Source organism: Oncorhynchus masou, chromosome 25 (assembly GCF_036934945.1).
Source record: "Oncorhynchus masou masou isolate Uvic2021 chromosome 25, UVic_Omas_1.1, whole genome shotgun sequence".
Taxonomy (NCBI): Eukaryota; Metazoa; Chordata; class Actinopteri; order Salmoniformes; family Salmonidae; genus Oncorhynchus; species Oncorhynchus masou.
The window spans coordinates 17,918,332-17,936,987 of NC_088236.1; the positions used below are offsets into that span (position 1 = coordinate 17,918,332).

The 18,656-nt window shown below is 44.7% G+C and overlaps 1 protein-coding gene across 1 annotated transcript in view; it reads right to left on the minus strand.

The window, feature by feature from the left end:
* The window catches only part of pold2 (polymerase (DNA directed), delta 2, regulatory subunit), a 12,467-nt gene extending 8,009 nt beyond the window's left edge, over positions 1 to 4,458 (minus strand). Inside the window, exons 1-9 of the mRNA XM_064936807.1 lie at positions 3,570 to 4,458; positions 2,987 to 3,227; positions 2,765 to 2,886; positions 2,524 to 2,647; positions 2,285 to 2,399; positions 1,759 to 1,957; positions 1,521 to 1,601; positions 1,243 to 1,400; positions 834 to 961 (exon numbers count right to left, since the gene is read on the minus strand). Of these exons, the coding sequence (XP_064792879.1) occupies positions 834 to 961; positions 1,243 to 1,400; positions 1,521 to 1,601; positions 1,759 to 1,957; positions 2,285 to 2,399; positions 2,524 to 2,647; positions 2,765 to 2,886; positions 2,987 to 3,221 (1,162 nt within the window). The 5' untranslated portion in view covers positions 3,222 to 3,227; positions 3,570 to 4,458. The remainder of the gene's footprint in view (positions 1 to 833; positions 962 to 1,242; positions 1,401 to 1,520; positions 1,602 to 1,758; positions 1,958 to 2,284; positions 2,400 to 2,523; positions 2,648 to 2,764; positions 2,887 to 2,986; positions 3,228 to 3,569) is intronic.
* Positions 4,459 to 18,656: the final 14,198 nt, after the last annotated feature.

An 18,656-nucleotide genomic window follows, 5' to 3' on the forward strand; every position in this document is an offset into this window, starting at 1 on the left:
GTGTGTTCTTATCCAGTGGGTCAGGTCACGAGGTGGCAATGCCCCCTTTGTTTGTATCCCTAATTCTGTCCCACAATCTGCCCCCTCCGTCATGCCCAACCGATTTGTTGTGCTTCATTCATGCAACTCCCTTGCACGCATCATACGTACTTCAAACACATTTTACCAGAAGGGCAGGGTCAATTTGACCGTTTGGGAGTATACTTTCAAAGTTACGTACTACAAAGAAACTTTTTTCACCGAGCAGCTGGATGGAATTTAGCTAATGTTAAGTTCGGTAGGTAGCTGATAGCCACGTTATAATATCCACCATGCTTCGCCAGGGCACAATGGCAGGATTGGATCAAAGCAGCGGGGAGGTGGAGAAGCCTGTCACCGTGGCCAAAGCCACCGAGCCGCCATTAAATCGCCGAGGCCGCCGCTAAATACAGTAGGGGTGAGGTGTGTGTTCATACCCAGTGTGTCAGGTACAGTAGGAGTGAGGTGTGTGTTCATACCCAGTGTGTCAGGTGCAGTAGGGGCGAGGTGTGTGTTCATACCCAGTGTGTCAGGTGCAGTAGGAGTGAGGTGTGTGTTCATACCCAGTGTGTCAGGTACAGTAGGAGTGAGGTGTGTGTTCATACCCAGTGTGTCAGGTGCAGTAGGGGCGAGGTGTGTGTTCATACCCAGTGTGTCAGGTGCAGTAGGGGCGAGGTGTGTGTTCATACCCAGTGTGTCAGGTGCAGTAGGAGTGAGGTGTGTGTTCATACCCAGTGTGTCAGGTGCAGTAGGGGCGAGGTGTGTGTTCATACCCAGTGTGTCAGGTGCAGTAGGGGCGAGGTGTGTGTTCATACCCAGTGTGTCAGGTGCAGTAGGGGCGAGGTGTCTAAGCCTCAGTGTATTCTCCAGTATCTCCAAGTGACTGTCCATGCTGCTGTACTTCTGGATGTCTTTCACATTCTGCCCTGACGTCCCCAGGATCCTAAGGCACACAGGGAAGACCTTTGCATTGGCTCCTTACAGACAACTTCACATGACATACACAACCCAACTTACACCTAGCTTGCACATATCTGTAGTACAAAGGGCATCAGGAAATACATTAGCTCATTTAATGCAAAAGGTTATGGCAATAAAATAATCCCATTGGAAAACAGTGACCACATTACTCTTCTCCACAGAGAATGCTTTGTGAAGTTGGTCAAAACAAACAAAATGTTTCCAAGCCCTAAGTCCAGAAGCCCCAGGGTTGTTGAGACTCACCTCACCCCGTCCAGGGTGGCCTGGTGTGGGTTGGAGGCCAGCTGCAGGGTGGGGTAGGAGGAGGAGAGGGGGAACATACAGTGGTGTAGGGGCTGCTGGGGCAGGGTATAGTTCGTAGGATCATACTGGCCCGGCATCACATCCACTGGAACTGACGACTAGGAGAGGAGGACACACTTCAGATAACTGAATGAATGGCACATTCTATGGCAAACTAGATAAATAATGCCCAGGCTGTGACATCCCTGGTGTATGTGGTAGGGATCTCTGGAACTCACCACCAGCTGCATCAGCATCTCATCCAGCAGACGCATGGCATCCACAGTGCCTGCCTGGGTTTTCTTAGTCAAGTATTTAGCCTGGAGGGACAATACAGGTAGGAAAACATTGCACGCACATGCACGCACTGGACAGTTCAAAATGAACCAGTAGCCTCTAAGTCAAGACAATTCTACTATAATGATTTGATAAGTGTAAGCTACGGTAATAATGTCACAGCTAAATCAGTCCCCTCACCTTGGTGGATGCGTCCTTGTCCTGCGTGCTTTGGCTCAGAAGGTTCCCGGCCAGTAGAACCCTGGAGATTGTCGATGCACCACTCTGCTCCCCCTGGTCACCTAGGTGACCCGTTACCATGTCAACAAGCAGCTGTAAAGCCAGCATACTGTCTGCATGACTACCGCCCAGACCCAAACCTGACAACAGCAGCACAAACCTACACACAACATAATATATTAGTTTAGTGTTGTCACAATACCACATTTTCCTTGGCAAAATAGAAAAAGCAGACTCTACGCTTTGGTCCTTTAAAACCTACTTTTGTTAAATATTGTGTGCTATAGTTTGTAAAATAAACAAATGTGACTCTGGGTGACAACACAAGGCTGTTTAATCCAACATTTTCCTCTAGAATTTAGGTCCACTTCCTGTTTAGTTTCCTTTGCAGTGTTGTGATACTGGTACACTTCTAAGGTTTGACATTTCACAAGGTTAGGTATGGTGTGTGTGTGTGTGTGTGGGGGGGGGGGGGGGGGGGGTGTACCTGTCTGAGCTGAGAGTGGTTCTGGGGGCCTGCGGGGGGAGGTCAGCAGTACAGAAATCATCCACTGTGAATTTCCCATCATTCTTTTCTGCACCATAAATAGCAATAACACTACCTAAGAGTGAGAAAGGAGAGCAAGAAACATAAATAATAAAAACAAAACATTACTACATGATCATGAGAACTGAGACAAGCTTGTCTATCCTGATACACTAGGTAGAAGGTACAGAGACAGAAACCTGTGACAAACTTGTCCACATCAATATTGCCCTCTAGTTTGATCCTCTGCAGCTCATCCTCCAGTATCAACTCATCTGATTCGCTGATGTACCTCGTGCGCGGAGGCTGGGGCAGCAGATTGTGCTAAGAGAGAGAGATGTAGTTGAAGAGTTACTACCAGAACCAGTATACAGACTTTGGCAAACGATCCTTTTTGTTTCATGACAATCAAAGTCTGATTTTATGTTCGCAACTTCTTACTTCCTCACTGATTTCCTTCAGAATGGATGGCTGCAGTTCCATGTGCTTGAACAGGGTTCCCACAATGCAACACTGCTCACCCATCTGCAGATCACATAACTTCCTGATCTGTACACCTGCACCTGACAGGGAGGGAGTCAGGACAGAGTTAACTCTCAGCAAGGTATTGGTGTATGAACTGTTGCAGCAAATTGGAGAGCTAGGTGTCAACCATGCACTTACCCCATTTCTGCTGGGCCCTCTCCGTGAGCAGGGGGCTCATCTGCATGAGTCGTGTGGCGTAAATGTGCGCATACTGGCGGTTGAAGCTGCGCTCCCCCAGCTTGAAACGCTCAGAGCAGGGTGAGTATGCCGGCTTGACCCTGTCAAACACGGAGGGCTCCTGGTCCTCGGAGCCAGGACGACACAACAGAAGAGAACAGGAACCCTCCTGAGGGGCGCTTACCTCAGAGAACATGGCTGCCTGGGGAGACCGTTATTAGGTTAAACACATATGGGATCTTGTATTGCAGTTGTAATGAACACGGTATCATTGCTAGTTTAGGTAGTTTAAACAAGGCTTAAACACAGTCCATAAGCCATCTCCACTACTGCTAGCTAAACCTCAACTCAGCTCATAAATAGTTACAATGATTGTAACGTGGTCTGCAAATGTGAGTGTGGTTATTAACGTTAGCTCGCTAATACTTTAGCTTCCGTTAGTTAGCTACCTAAGCTAGCTGCTAACGTCTTGTTGTTGCCAACTAAAGCAGTGTCCTGCGAAAACAGAAAAACGTCAAAGCGTTAAATAAAGTATTTACATTACCTCTATTGGCCTTGTATTCGTGACAAAAATGCGATTTTGTTGAAATGCACGTTTACTTTTGGAGAGGAGTTTGTTCTTTCAAAAGAGCATAGCTTAGATATCTCCCGCGAAATTTGACTGTTACCCGGCGCGTACGTCGACGTTGCGCGTCTTACGTAACAGACAAAACAGTCAGACATGTTTGTAAGGTCAAAACGGAGTTTTGAGTTCTTGGACGTCTTATTATACGTTCTCTAAACCAGGGTTCTCCAACCCTGTTCCTATAGAGCTTCCGCCTTGTTCCTAGCGAGCTACCGTCCTGTAGGTGTTCACTCCAACTCTGTTCCTAGAGAGCTACCGTCCTGTAGGTGTTCACTCCAACCCTGTTCCCAGAGAGCTACCGTCCTGTAGGTGTTCACTCCAACCCTGTTCCTAGAGAGCTACCGCCCTACAGGATGGTAGCTCTCTAGAAACAGGGTTGGAGAGCCCTGCTCTAAACTATTCAGCTCACTTCCTCCCGAATGTTTGCCCACTGGCAGTGGGCCATTGCTATGGTAAGAAGGAATTATTATGTTACATTAATAGAGGGAATGTGTGCATCTATCCTCTGCAGCACCCCTGAAAATATAAAAAAAAATAAAAAAAAGCTGGGCCTTTACTTGTTCTGTATTAGCAGTCCCAGAACACTCTCGGCACCCCCAAACTACTTCCTGTGGCTATGCATCTATCTATCAGAATATGGCACACCCACACACAACACGTTTTGACCAGAGAAGAAGCATACCCATTGAGTGAATAGAATAAGCAGTCCACATCATGTCAATAAAAAACATGATTCAGCATGTCACAAGGTGTCACAATCACACCTGTGTGTGTGTTTGTCATGCCCTCATTGTCTGTTTTTTTTCTTCTCAATAATGGTTATTTTTCTAATTTGCTAATCCCATACATTACTGTATACAGTAATAAATTATTATTCATGATCATGCCATAATAACCAAAAATGTTACTTCCTGATCCAATTTTTTTGTTTTTATTTTATTTCACCTTTATTTAACCAGGTAGGCCAGTTGAGAACAAGTTCTCATTAACAACTGCGATCTGGCCAAGATAAAGCAAAGCAGTGTGACACAAACAACACAGTTACACATGGGGTAAACAAATGTACAGTCAACAACACAATAGAAAAGTCTATATACAGTGTGTGCAAATGCAGTAAGATTAGGGAGGTAAGGCAATAAATAGGCCATAGTGGCGAAATAATTACAATTTAGCAGTTAGACACTGGAGTGATAGATGTTCAGAAGATGAATGTGCAAGTAGAGATACTGGGATGAAAAGGAGCAAAAACTAAATAACAATATATGGGGATGAGGTAGTTGGGTGGGCTATTTACAGATGGGCTGTGTACAGGTGCAATGATCGGGAAGCTGCTCTGACAGCTGATGCTTAAAGTTAGTGAGGGAGATATAAAACTCCAGCTTCTGTGATTTTTGATATTTGTTCCAGTCATTTGGCAGCAGAGAACTGGAAGGAAAGGCGGCCAAAGGAGGAGATGGCTTTAGGGATGACCAGTGAAATATATGTGCTACGGGTGGGTGCTGCTATGGTGACCAGTGAGCTGAGAAAAGTCATGGCTTTACCTAGCAAAGACTTATAGGTGACCTGGAGCCAGTGGGTTTGGCGACAAATATGTAGCGAGGGCCAGCCGACGAGAGCATACAGGTCGCAGTGGTGGGTGGTATAAGAGGCTTTGGTGACAAAACGGATGGAGCTGTGATAGACTACATCCAATTTGCTGAGTAGAGTGTTGGAGGCTATTTTGTAAATTACATCGCCAAAGTCAAGTATTGGTAGGATAGTCAGTTTTACATGGGTATGTTTGGCAGCATGAGTGAAGGATGCTTTGTTGCGAAATAGGAAGCCGATTGTAGATTTAATTTTGGATTGAAGATGCTTAATGTGAGTCTGGAAGGTGAGTTTACAGTCTAACCAGACACCTAGGTATTTGTAGTTGTCCACATATTCTGAGTCAGAACCGTCCAGAGTAGTGATGCTAGGCGGGCGGGTGCAGGCAGCGATCGGTTGAAGAGCATTCATTTAGTTAACTTGCATTTAAGAGCAGTTGGAGGCCACGGAAGGAGTGTTGTATGGCATTGAAGCTCGTCTGGAGGTTTGTTAACACAGTGTCCAAAGAAGGGCCAGAAGAATACAGAATGGTGTCGTCTGCATAGAGGAAGATCAGAGAATCACCAGCAGCAAGAACAACATCATTGATGTATACAGAGAAAAAGTCGGCCCAAGAATTGAACCCAGTGGTACCCCCAAATCAAATGTTATTTGTCACATACACTTTGTCACAAGCAGATGTTAATAAGAGTGTAGCGAAATGCTTGTGCTTCTAGTTCCGACCATGCAGTAATATCTAACAAGTAATCTAACCTAACAATTTCACAACTACCTTACACACTAGTGTAAAGGAATGAATAAGAATATGGACATAAAAATGGCAGAACAGCATAGGCAGTAGATGGTATAGAGTACAGTATATACATATGAGATGAGTAATGTAGGGTATGTAAACATTATATAAAGTGGCATTGTTTAAAGTGGCTAGTGATACATTTATTACATTAAATTTTCATTATTAAAGTGGCTAGAGATGAGTCTGTATATTGGCAGCAGCCACTCAATGTTAGTAATGGATGTTTAACAGTCTGATGGCCTTGAGATAGAAGCTGTTTTTCAGTCTCTCGGACCCCGCTTTGATGCACCTGTACTGACCTCGCCTTCTGGATGATAGTGGGGTGAACAGGCAGTGGCTCGGGTGGTTGTTGTCCTTGATTATCTTTTTGGCCTTCCTGTGACATCGGGTGGAGTAGGTGTCTTGGAGGGCAGGTAGATTCCCCCGGTGATTCGTTGTGCAGACGTCACTACCCTCTGGAGAGCCTTACGGTTGTGGGCGGAGCAGTTGCCGTACCAGGCGATGATACAGCCCGACAGGATGCTCTCGATTGTGCATCTGTAAAAGTTTGTGAGTGTTTTTGGTGACAAGCCGATATTTCTTCAGCCTCCTGAGGTTAAAGAGGTGCCGCTGCGCCTCCTTCACCACGCTGTCTGTGTGTGTGGACTTTTTCAGTTTGTTTGTGATGTGTACGCCTAGAACTTAAAACGTTCCACCTTCTCCACTACTGTCCCGTCGATGTGGATATGGGGCTGCTCCCTCTGCTGTTTTCTGAAGTCCACTATCATCTCCTGTGTTTTGTTGACATTGAGTGTGAGGTTATTTTCCTGACACCACACTCTGAGGGCCCTCACCACCTCCTTGTAAGCCGTCTCATCGTTGTTGGTAATCAAGCCTACCACATAGTGTCGTCTGCAAATTTGATGAGGGAGTTGGAGACGTGCATGGCCACGCAGTCATGGGTGAACAGGGAGTACAGGAGAGGGCTGAGAATGCACCCTTGTGGGGCCCCAGTGTTGAGGATCAGCGGGGTAGAGATATTGTTACCTACCCTCACCACCTGGGGGCGGCTCATCAGGAAGTCCAGGACCCAGTTGCACAGGGCGGGGTCGGGACCCAGGGTCTCAAGCTTAATGACAAGTTTGGAGGGTACTATGGTGTTAAATGCTGAGCTGTAGTCGATGAACAAAATTCTCACATAGGTATTCCTCTTGTCCAGATGGGTTAGGGCAGTGTGATTGCAATTGCATCGTCTGTGGACCTATTGGGGCGGTAAGCAAATTTGAGTGGGTCTAGGATGTCAGGTAGGGTGGAGGTGATATGGTCCTTGACTAGTCTCTCAAAGCACTTCATGATGACGGAATTGAGTGCTACTGGGCGATAGTCATTTAGCTCAGTTACCTTCGCTTTCATGGGAACAATGGTGGCCCTCTTGAAGCATGTGGGAACTGCAGACTGGGTTAAGGATTGATTGAATATGTCCGTAAACACACCAGCCAGCTGGTCTGCGTATGCTCTGAGGACGCGGCTGGGGATTCCGTCTGGGCCGGCAGCCTTGCGAGGGTTAACATGTTTAAATGTTTTAGGAGAGCCCGCAGGTTTTGGTAGTGGGCCGTGTCAGTGGCACTGTGTTGTCCTCAAAGGGAGCAAAGAAGTTGTTTAGTTTGTCTGGGAGCAAGACATTGTGGTCCGCGACGGGGCTGCTTTTCCTTTTGTAGTCCGTGATTGACTGTAGACCCTGCCACATACCTCTCGTGACTGAGCCGTTGAATTGCCACTCTACTTTGTCTCTATACTGACGACTAGCTTGTTTGATTGCCTTGCGGAGTGAATAGCTACACTGTTTGTATTCGGTCATGTTTCCGGTCACCTTGCCCTGACTAAGTAGTGGTTTGCACTTTCAGTTTTGTGCGAATGCTGCCATCAATCCACGGTTTCTGGTTGGGGAATGTTTTAATAGACGCTGTTGGTACAACATCACCGATTCACTTCATAATAATCTCGCTCACCGAATCAGCATATACATCAATGTTATTGTCTGACACTATGCGTAACATATCCCAGTCCACATGATCAAAGCAATCTTGAAGTGTGGAATTTGATTGTTTGGACCAGCGTTGAACAGACCTGAGCACGGGCACTTCCTGTTTTAGTTTCTGTCTATAGGCTGGGAGCAACAAAATGGAGTCGTGGTCAGATTTTCTGAAAGGAGGGCAGGGGAGGGCTTTATATGCGTCGCGGAAGTTAGAATAACAATGATCCAGGGTTTTGCCAGCCCGGGTTGCGCACTCGATATGCTGATCAAATTTAGGGAGCCTTGTTTTCAGATTAGCCTTGTTAAAATCCCCAGCTACAATAAATGCAGCCTCAGGATATGTGGTTTCCAGTTTACATAATCAAAGAAAGTTCTTTCAGGGCCGTCAATGTTTCTGATTGGGGCGGGACTCAGTGTATGTAAACTTCTGGCCCACTGGAATTGTGATACAGTGAATTATAAGTGAAATAATCTGTCTGTAAACATTTGTTGGAAAAATTACTTGTCATGCAAAGTAGATGTCCTAACCGACTTGCCAAAACTAATAATTCACTGTATCACAATTCCAGTGGGTCAGAAGTTTAAATACACTGAGTTGACTGTGCCTTTAAAGAGCTTGGACAATTCCAGACAATGATGTCATGGCTTTAGAAGCTTCTGATAGGCTAATTGACAAAATGTGAGTCATTTGTACCTGTGGATGTATTTCGAGGCCTACCTTCAAACTCAGTGCCTCTTTGCTTGACATCATGGGAAGATCAAAATAAATCAGCCAAGACCTCAGAAAAAAATGGTGGACCTCCACAAGTCTGGTTCATCCTTGGGAGCAATTTCCAAAGGCCTGAAGGTACCACGTTCATCTGTACAAACAATAGTACGCAAATATAAACACCATGGGACCATGCAGCCGTCATACCGCCCAGGAAGGAGACGAGTTCTGTCTCCTAGAGATAAACGTACTTTGGTGTGAAACGTGCAAATCAATCCCAGAACAACAGCAAAGAACCCTGTGAAGATGCTGGAGGAAACGGGCACTAAAGTATCTATATCCACAGTAAAACAAGTCCTATGTCGACATAACCAGAAAGTTCGCTCAGCAAGGAAGAAGTCACTGCTCCAAAACCGCCATAAAAAAGCCAGACTACGGTTTGCAAATGCACATGGGGACAAAGATTGTACTTTTTGGGAAAATGGCCTCTGGCCTGATGAAACAAAAATAGAACTGTTTGGCCATAATGACCATCGTTATGTTTGGAGGAAAAAGGGGGAGGCTTGCAAGCCGAAGAACACCATCCAAACCATGAAGCACGTGGGGGTGCTTTGCTGCAGGAGGGACTGGTGCACTTCACAAAATAGATAGCATCATGAGGAATTAAAATTATGTGGATATGTAGAAGCAACATCTTAAGACATCGGTTGGAAGTTAAAGCTTGGTCGCAAATGGGTCTTCCAAATGGACAATGACCCCAAGCAAACTTCCAAAGTTGTGGCAAAATGGCTTAAGGACAACAAAGTCAAGGTATTGGAGTGGCCATCACAAAGCCCTGACCTCAATCATATAGAACATTTGTGGGCTGAACTGAAAAAGTGTGTGCAAGTAGGCCTACAAACCTGACTCAGTTACACCAGCTCGGTCAGGAGGAATTGGCCAAAATTCACCCAACTTATTGTGGAAAGCATGTTTAATTCTACCCTAAACGTTTGACCCAAGTTAAACAGTTTTAAGGTAATGCTACCAAATACTAATTGAGTGTGTGTAAACTTCTGACCCACTGGGAATGTGATGAAATAAATAAAAGCTGAAATAAATCATTCTCTCTACTATTATTCTGACATTTCACATATTTAAAATAAAGTGGTGATTCTAACTGACGGGGAATGTTTACTAGGATTAAACTGAGTTTAAATGTAGTTGGCTATGGTGTATGTAAACTTCCGACTTCAACTGTAAAACAGTATGTAAACATTATTGAAGTGACCAGTGTTCCATTACTAAAGTGACCAGTGTTCCATGTCTATTTACATATGGTAGCAGCCTCTAAGGTGCAGGGTTGAACAACTGGGTGGTAGCCGGCTAGTGACAGCGACTAAGTTCAGGGCAGGGTACTGGGTGGAGACTGGCTAGTGATGGCTATTTAACAGTCTGGTGGCCTTAATATAGTTTTTCAGTCTCTCGGTCCCAGCTTTGATGCACCTGTACTGAGCATGCCTCCTGGTTGATAGGGGGTGTGAACACGCCGTGGCTCGGATGGCTGAGGTCCTTGAGGATTTTCTTGGCCTTCCCATGACTCCGGGTGCTGTAGATGTCCCGAAGGGCTGGCAGTGTGCTCCCGGTGATGCGTTGGGCTGACCGCACCACCCTCTGCACAGCCCTACGGTTGCAGATGGTGCAGTTTCCAAACCAGGCAGTGATACAGCCTGACAGGATGCTCTCATTGTTGCATCGGTAAACGTTTGTGGGGGTCACATACTTTTACAGGGAGTGGCACAATTTTTACAGGGAGTGGCACAATTTTTACAGGGAGTGGGACAACTTTTACAGGGAGTGGGACAACTTTTACAGGGAGTGGCAATTAAATGCAAGCATAAAAAAGTAAAAACATTTCTAGCCTGTCTTCTATCCATGGGTAACAGAGTTGACGTGTTATGCTCAACCTGCTCAGTATTCCCTCACAAAACACCAGAAAATGTACAAAAACAGTAGAACCAGCTCACTTGTTTTTACACTATGATTTGACTATTAGATGTTCAATGTTTCTTTTGAAAAAAAAATTACTTCATCATATTAAAAATGAGAATTCAGTTCACGTAAAAGGGTTGACCTTAAAATAAATAATCTTCAGAAATGACTTTGTCAAAGAAACAAAATAATTAGGGCTTTACAATGATGGTGAAACTTGGAGAAAATTTTTGGTTAAGTGGGTTAAAATCTTCCTAGAGGTGACTTCCTAGAGGGAAATGTCAAAATGCTGAATTTGTGCAATTTATCAAGTCTTTATTAATTTTAAAAGATGCATTGAATAATCCATAATTTAATATAACAGGCTTTTAAAGTTCAATCTTGGTTGACAATTTCTACTTAAAATAGGCTATCAAAGGGACGCAAAGGAACCCATTTTGTGGAAAGACCCATTCATTGTTCCTGACAGACAGTCAGTCATAGGCTACCTACATGTGCCAGAATAGGAACTGAAAACACTGGTTGCTGAGTCTTAAATTATTTTCAGGATTTTTGTTTCAATGTCATTTCTATGTGCTGTACCATATTGTAAAAAAAATATCATTAAATTATTATAAAACGTACAAAAATCGAATTCTATTTGTCACATGTGCCGAATACAACAGGTGTAGGTAGACCTTGCAGTGAAATGCTTACTTACAAGCCCTTAACCAACAATGCAGTTAAGAAAAATAAGTGTTAAAGTATTTACTTAAATAAACTGAAGTAAAATGTAAATAAAAATAAAAATACTGTGAGTGACTTAACTTTGTTGGCTGTGGTTAACTCAGGGAATATAACAGTATAATCATTTACATAATTCAGAATAAATTATGTATGACGCTACCAAAATTATATCAGCACATCTCCTGTGATACACGTAGAACACGGACCCTGGATCATTGCTACTCTCCCTTCCGGGACGACTACAACGTACTTTCCAGCTCCATATACACCAAAGACAGTACAGTATGAAGATGGGCTAAAACTGCTTCTCCAATAGAAATCCCAGATAGATCACACGTGTCGGCAACGTCATGGCGGTGTTGGCTAGCTAAACTCATGCATAGGAACACATCAGATCTAATGGTCATCTTGCGCTAACTGTTATATCAAAGGCACTCCTTCGATATAAAGTTGTTTTTGACTAAAATGTAAATGTGTCAGTTTGTCACTTTTACGAGTTTTGAGTAATAAGTTCAACTGCTTAAGACACTGGCTCGAATCTAAGTTGTGCCTTTAGGTTTCACGAAAATTAACAGCTAAGGAAGAATTTTTCACTTCTCTCATTGACTTCAAGCCCCAAACCATGGCCTGGTCTGTTTCGCAAGCATTCCCGGAAGTCTTGCGATGTTGCACCTCTGGGTTTAGAAACTGTGGATACAGTGACCACATTTACATACACTATTCCGGATAGTAGCTTGTATCCCGCTTAGTCTTATTTGGGATAAGCTGTTTACATGTACCTTTGATATCCCTTTCACGAGTATCCCTGTATCAACAAAGTATTCCTACTACTACTTTAGTGTTCTGGGGCAACAAGTCAAATTTCCCAGTCATTTAGCAGACACTTTTCCAGAGCGACTTAGTTTGTGCATCCATCTTACGATAGCTAGGTGGGACAACAACATATCACAGGCATAGTAAGTACACTGTTCCTCAATATGTGTGGGGAGGGGTGGATGGTTTGAGAATTGCCTGAATCAAATCAAATTTATATAGCCCGCCTTACATCAGCTGATATATCAAAGTGCTGTACAGAAACCAAGCCTAAAACCCCAAACAGCAAGCAATGCAGGTGTAGAAGCACGGTGGCTAGGAAAAACTCCCTAGAAAGGCCAAAACCTAGGAAGAAACCTAGAGAGGAAGCAGGCTATGAGGGGTGGCTAGTCCTCTTCTGGCTGTGCCGGGTGGAGATTATAACAGAACATGGCCAAGATGTTCAAATGTTCATAAATGACCAGCATGGTCAAATAATAGTAATCACAGTGAACAGGTCAAGATTCCATAGCCGCAGGCAGAATAGTTTAAACTGGAGCAGCAGCACGGCCAGGTGGACTGGGGACAACAAGGAGTCATCATGCCAGGTAGTCCTGAGGCATGGTCCTAGGGCTCAGGTCCGCCAAGAGAGAATTAGAGAGAGTCAGGAGACACTGTGGCCCCATCTGATGAAGGTAGGGAGGGGACATTCCTCTTGCTGCTCCATAGGCAAGCACCATGACATTTTAGTAGATGCGAGCTTCATCTGGTGGGGAGCCCAGCCAACAGAGTTGCAGTAGTCCAGGCAGGAGATGACAAGTGCCTGGATTAGGACTGGTGCCATGTAGGGTCCTACTCCACGGATCTTGTAGAGCATGAACTTGCAGGAGCGAGTCACTGCTTTGATGTTTGAAGAGAATGACAGGGGGTTGCCCAGGGTCACGCCAAGGTTCTTTGCACTCTGGGAGTGGGACAACATTGAGCTGTGATGGAAGTCTTGGAACAAGCAGGCCTTCCCTGGGAGGAAGCGGGGCTCCAGCTTGTCGAGGTTGAGGTGGTGGGCTGATATCCAAGCGGAGATATCTGCCAGCCACGTAGAGATGTGGGTCGCCACCTGTGTGTCAGAAGGGGCGAAGGAGAAAAGTTGTGGAGCATCATCCGCATAGCAATGATCGGAGACCATGAGGATATGACAGAGCCGAGTGACTTGGTGTATAGAGGGAAGATGGCCTAGAACCGAGCCCTGGGGGACACCAGTAGTGAGAGTACATGATGCAGACACAGATCCTCTCAACGGTAGGAGCGGCCTGCCAGGTAGGATGCAATCCAAGAGTGTGCAGAGCCTGAAACACCCAGCCCTGAGAGGGTGAAGAGGAGGATGAAGAGGAGAGTGTGTCTCTGGCCGTTTCAAAGTCAGAGGGGACACAGCCAGTGGAGAGTTGGCAAGAAATTAATCGAAGGCAGACTTCGGGAGGTTGAAGTCACCAAGTAGAAAGAGAGGTGAGCAATCAGAAGGATATGAGCTTATCAAGGTGTCAAGCTCATTGACGAACTCTCTAAGGGCACCTGATGGGCGATTAATGACAATGCTAAGCTTGAGTGGACAAGTGACAGCATGGAATTCAAATTAGCAGATGGACAGGTGAGAAAATCTCCAGTTCTTAGGAGAAATTAGTAGCCCTGTGCCACCACTGCGACAACCAGATGAAGAGAGCAGCTGGAGTAGCAGTGTTCTCTGGGGTGATCCATGTCTCCGTCAGGGAAATCAAGTCAAGGGACTGAATGGTAGCATTGGCTGAAATTAACTCTTGACCGCAGATCGGCAGTTCCAAACACAGCCAGAGACCAGGAATTGCACATGGATTGTGTGCACAGGGTACACTAAATTAGAAGGGTTGCAGCCAAGGGGTGGGGAGCATCTATTAAGGCTACAGGGAGAGGAGTAAACTGGGATAGAAAACACACACACTTGCCAAAGCTACAAAATCGCAAAATTAGATCGGTGAAAGTGAGCCTTCCTCTCTTTCCTTCCTTGAATAACTCGGCAGAACAGTCTGTTTCAGCAATGGTATTAGTTTTGCGATGAGACCGCCGCATGGCAGCTGCCTGCTGTGAAACTAGGGGAGACTGAAGTACTACCACTAGTTGCCTAGCAGAGGTTAATAGCACACCTCCCTGTACTAATTGCTGATTACCTAGGAGAGGAGAAGCTGCTGCCCCTCCAATACAGCCACTGATTAACAAAACAAGTCACATATTGCCCTTCCCCTTGATCCTGGTTAATGTGTCAACAATCATCTGCAGGTTATGAGCAGTCAGCAAGTTCACACAGGCAGCACTAAAAGTAGATGGCCCGAGCTAACAAAAATGATACTTCTCACTCCTGGAGATATTAGAAGTCCTCTAGTTATAGAATGAAGCACATTGAAATGGAGCCTGAGAAGCTGGTTATATACACTCAGAAAATATGTGAACCCATTCCCCCTCCAATACAGCCACTGATTACCAAAATTGCCTATTTTTATGACAGAAGTGAAGCTGTGGTAATGGCTGGAGCGTAATGTCTGGAATGGTATCAAACCAATGGCTTGATGCCATTCCAGCCATTATGAGCCGTCCCTTCAGCTGCCTCCACTGGTATGTATCTAACTATAGTTGACGAACAAATGGTCTACCAAATGTCGGAAATGATAATATGGCCTACCAAATGTCGGAAATGATAATATGGCCTACCAAATGTCGGAAATGATAATATGGCCTACCAAATGTCGGAAATGATAATATGGCCTACCAAATGTCGGAAATGATAATATGGCCTACCAAATGTCGGAAATGATAATATGGCCTACCAAATGTCGGAAATGATAATATGGCCTACCAAATGTCGGAAATGATAATATGGCCTACCAAATGTTGGAAATTATAATCAGAAATGTTGGACCGTAGGCTATACGGTCCAGTATGGAATATCAGCAAAATACATTTTTATGGAATTATTGTGGTGGATCAAACTGTGCAGGTATAACACCCCATGATATGCGAAAATGACCCTGCGCAGACTGTGAGAAACAACAGTAAACGGGATAAGATGTTTAACATGCCACAGTATCCTGTCTAAGATCAGCATATCCCAGGCATCTTATCCCGGTTATGAGAAAACCAGATAAAAGCTTTATCGAGTAATTGTAAACAGGATATTTTGTCTATATACCGCAACTCAAAAACAGAATACTTGAGTATACCAAATGATAACAGGATATTGGTGTGCACGTAAACGTGGTCACTGACTCTCTGACTAGGTTCATCAGGAAGTGCATAGAGGATGTTGTTCCCACTGTGATGATTAGAACTTTAGATCCAAAACTAAATCTGTGGATATATGGTAACATTCTCGCAAAATAGAAAATGCGAAACATCAATTTAACCATTGCAAGATCACTGGGAACATGGGTGTGTACAAATTATAAAGGGAAGGCCAGCCATTGAGCGGACAGCTGTTTCCCGGACGATCTAAACACCTTTTCACCCACTTTGAGGAAAACAACATTGAGCCGACGACGTGGACTGTGTGCTCTCATTCTCCATGGCCTACGTGAGTAAATCATTTAAGTGTGTCAATACTCTCAAGGCTGCTGGCCTGGATGCATCCCAAGCCATGTCTTCAGAGCATGTACAGACCACCTGGTTGGACTGTTTACGGACATATTCAGTCTCTCCATATCCGAGTCTGTTGTCCCCAATTGCTTCAAGATGTCCATCATTTTTTCTGTACTCAAGAAAGCAAATGTAACTGAAAATGGCCCCGTAGCACTCACTTCTGTCATCATGCTAGTTAAGGACCATATCACCTCCACCTTACCCGAGACCCACTACAATTGTATATCGCCCCAACAGATCCACGGACGACACAATCGCCATTTTGGACACTGCCCTTTCCCACCTGGAAAGAGAAATACCTATGTAAGAATGTTGCTCATCGACTACAGTTCAACACCATAGTGCCCTCCAAGCTCATCACTAAGCTCAGGGCCCTGGGTCTGAAACCCTTCCTGTTCAACTGGGTCCTGGACTTCCTGACAAGCTGATCCCAAGTGGTGAAGGTAGGCATCAACGCCTCCGCCATGCTGATCCTCACACGTGGGCCCCATATGGGTGTGTGCTCAGCCCCTCCTGTACTCCCTGTTCACCCATGAGTGTGTGGCCACGCACGTCTCCAACTTAATCATCAATTTGCTGACGACAACAGTAGCAGGCCTGTTTACCAACAATAATGAGGAAACCTACAGGGAGGGGTGAGAGCCATGGCAGAGTGGTGCCTTTAAAATAACCTCTCCTTCAATGGCAACAAAACTAACGAGCTGATTGTGGACATTTGAGACAGTAGAGAGAGCATGTCCCCATCCACATTATGACGTAACATATTTTGAACATAATGTTTCTGCCACCATCTCATATGACTGAAAAGAGCTTCTGGATATCAGGACAGTGATTACTCACCTCGTCTGGACCAAGATTTTTTCTTTAACCTTGGTGACAGAGGGCAGTATTTTCATATGTCCGGATGAAATGCATGCCCAAATTCAACTGCCTGTTACTCATCCCCAGAAAATAAGATATGCATATTATTAGTATATTTGGATAGAAAACACTCTGAAGTTTCTCAAACTGTTTGAATCATGTCTGTGAGTATAACAGAACATATTTAGCAGGCGAAACCTCGAGGATAAACCATTCAGATTCTATTTTTGAGGTCACTCTCTTTTCAATGAGTTTTCATTGGGAATCCAGATTTCTAAGGGACCTTCTGCAGTTCCATCGCTTCCACTGGATGTCAACAGTCTTTAGAAATTAGTTGAGGTTATTCCTTTGGGTCTGAAGAAGTACGGCCATCTTGAACGAGGGTCACTTGAAGTGTACTGTTAGACCACCTCGCGTGAGCAGAAAGCTAGCTACAGTTTGTTTTCCTCCTGTATTGAACACAGATCTTCCCGTCTTCAATTGTATCGATTATTTACCAAAAAATACCTAAAGTTGTCTTACAAAAGTAGTTTGAAATGGTTTGGCAAAGTTTACAGGTAACTTTTGAGATATTTTGTAGTCACGTTGCGCAAGTTGGAACCGGTGTTTTTTCTGATCAAAGGTTCCAAATAAATGGACATTTTGAATATATATCGATGGAATTAATCGAACAAAAGGACTCCTCCCTCTGCAACTGGATCCTAGACTTCCTGAGGGCCGACCCCCAAGCCATAAGTCTCCTGAACAGTTAATCAAATGGCTACCTGGACAATTTGCATTGTCCCCACCCCAGAGCCAATTTTTTACACTGCTACTCTCTGTTTGTTATCCATACATAGTCACTTTACCTCTAGCTACATGTACATATTACCTCAATTACCTCGACTAACCAGTGCCCCCCTCCCTGACTCTGTACCGGTACACCCTGTATATAGCCTCGCTACTGTTATTTTATTGTTGCTCCTTAATTATGAGTTATTTTTCAATTTTTTAAAATATTATTTAGTTCAGTTTATTTTTGTAAATACTTCTTAATCTTACCTGCAAGTAAGCATTTCACTGTAAAGTTGTAATAGATGGTATAAGATACAGTATATATATACACAGTAATGTAAGCTATGTAAACATTATTAAAGTGACATTATTTATAGTGAAATTGCTATAAAGTGACCTAGTGATCAATTTATTCAAGTGACCAGTGATTGTATGTCAATGTAGTCAGCCGCCTCTCTATGTTAGTGATAACTATCTAGCAGTCTGATGGCCTTGAGATAGAAGCTGTTTTTCAGTCTCTCGGTCCCAGCTTTGATGCACCTCTACTGACCTCGCCTTCTGGATGGTAGCGGCGTGAACAGGCGGTGCCTAATGTGGTTGATGTCCTTGATCTTTTTGGCCTTCCTGTGACATCGGGGGCTGTAGGTGTCATGTAGGGCAGATACTTTGCCCCCCGGTGATGTGTTGTGCAGACCGCACCACCCTCTGGAAAGTGTTGCGTTTGAGGGCGGTGCAGTTGCTGTACCAGACTGTGACACAGCCCGGCAGGATGCTCTCAATTGTGCATCTGCATCTACTGAACAACGCTCTTTTTAATATCATCTGCCAGCTGATGTTTGGGAGCTGTTTTGACTATAGCGACCCCAGCTTCCAGACCCTGTTGAGCTACCTGTCTGAGACCATGCTGATAGAGGAATCCCTAAAGACCCAGGTAAGACACCAGCAGGAGGACACCAGCAGGAGGACACCAGCAGGAGGACACCAGCAGTACAAACCCACTGAAGCTCCATGGTTAATCCCTGTAGCTGTATGAGACAATCCCTGGCGTGATGAAGCACCTCCAAGGACCTCACAATGCCGTCTTCAGCCACTACCAGACCATGGAAGCCTTCATCAGGG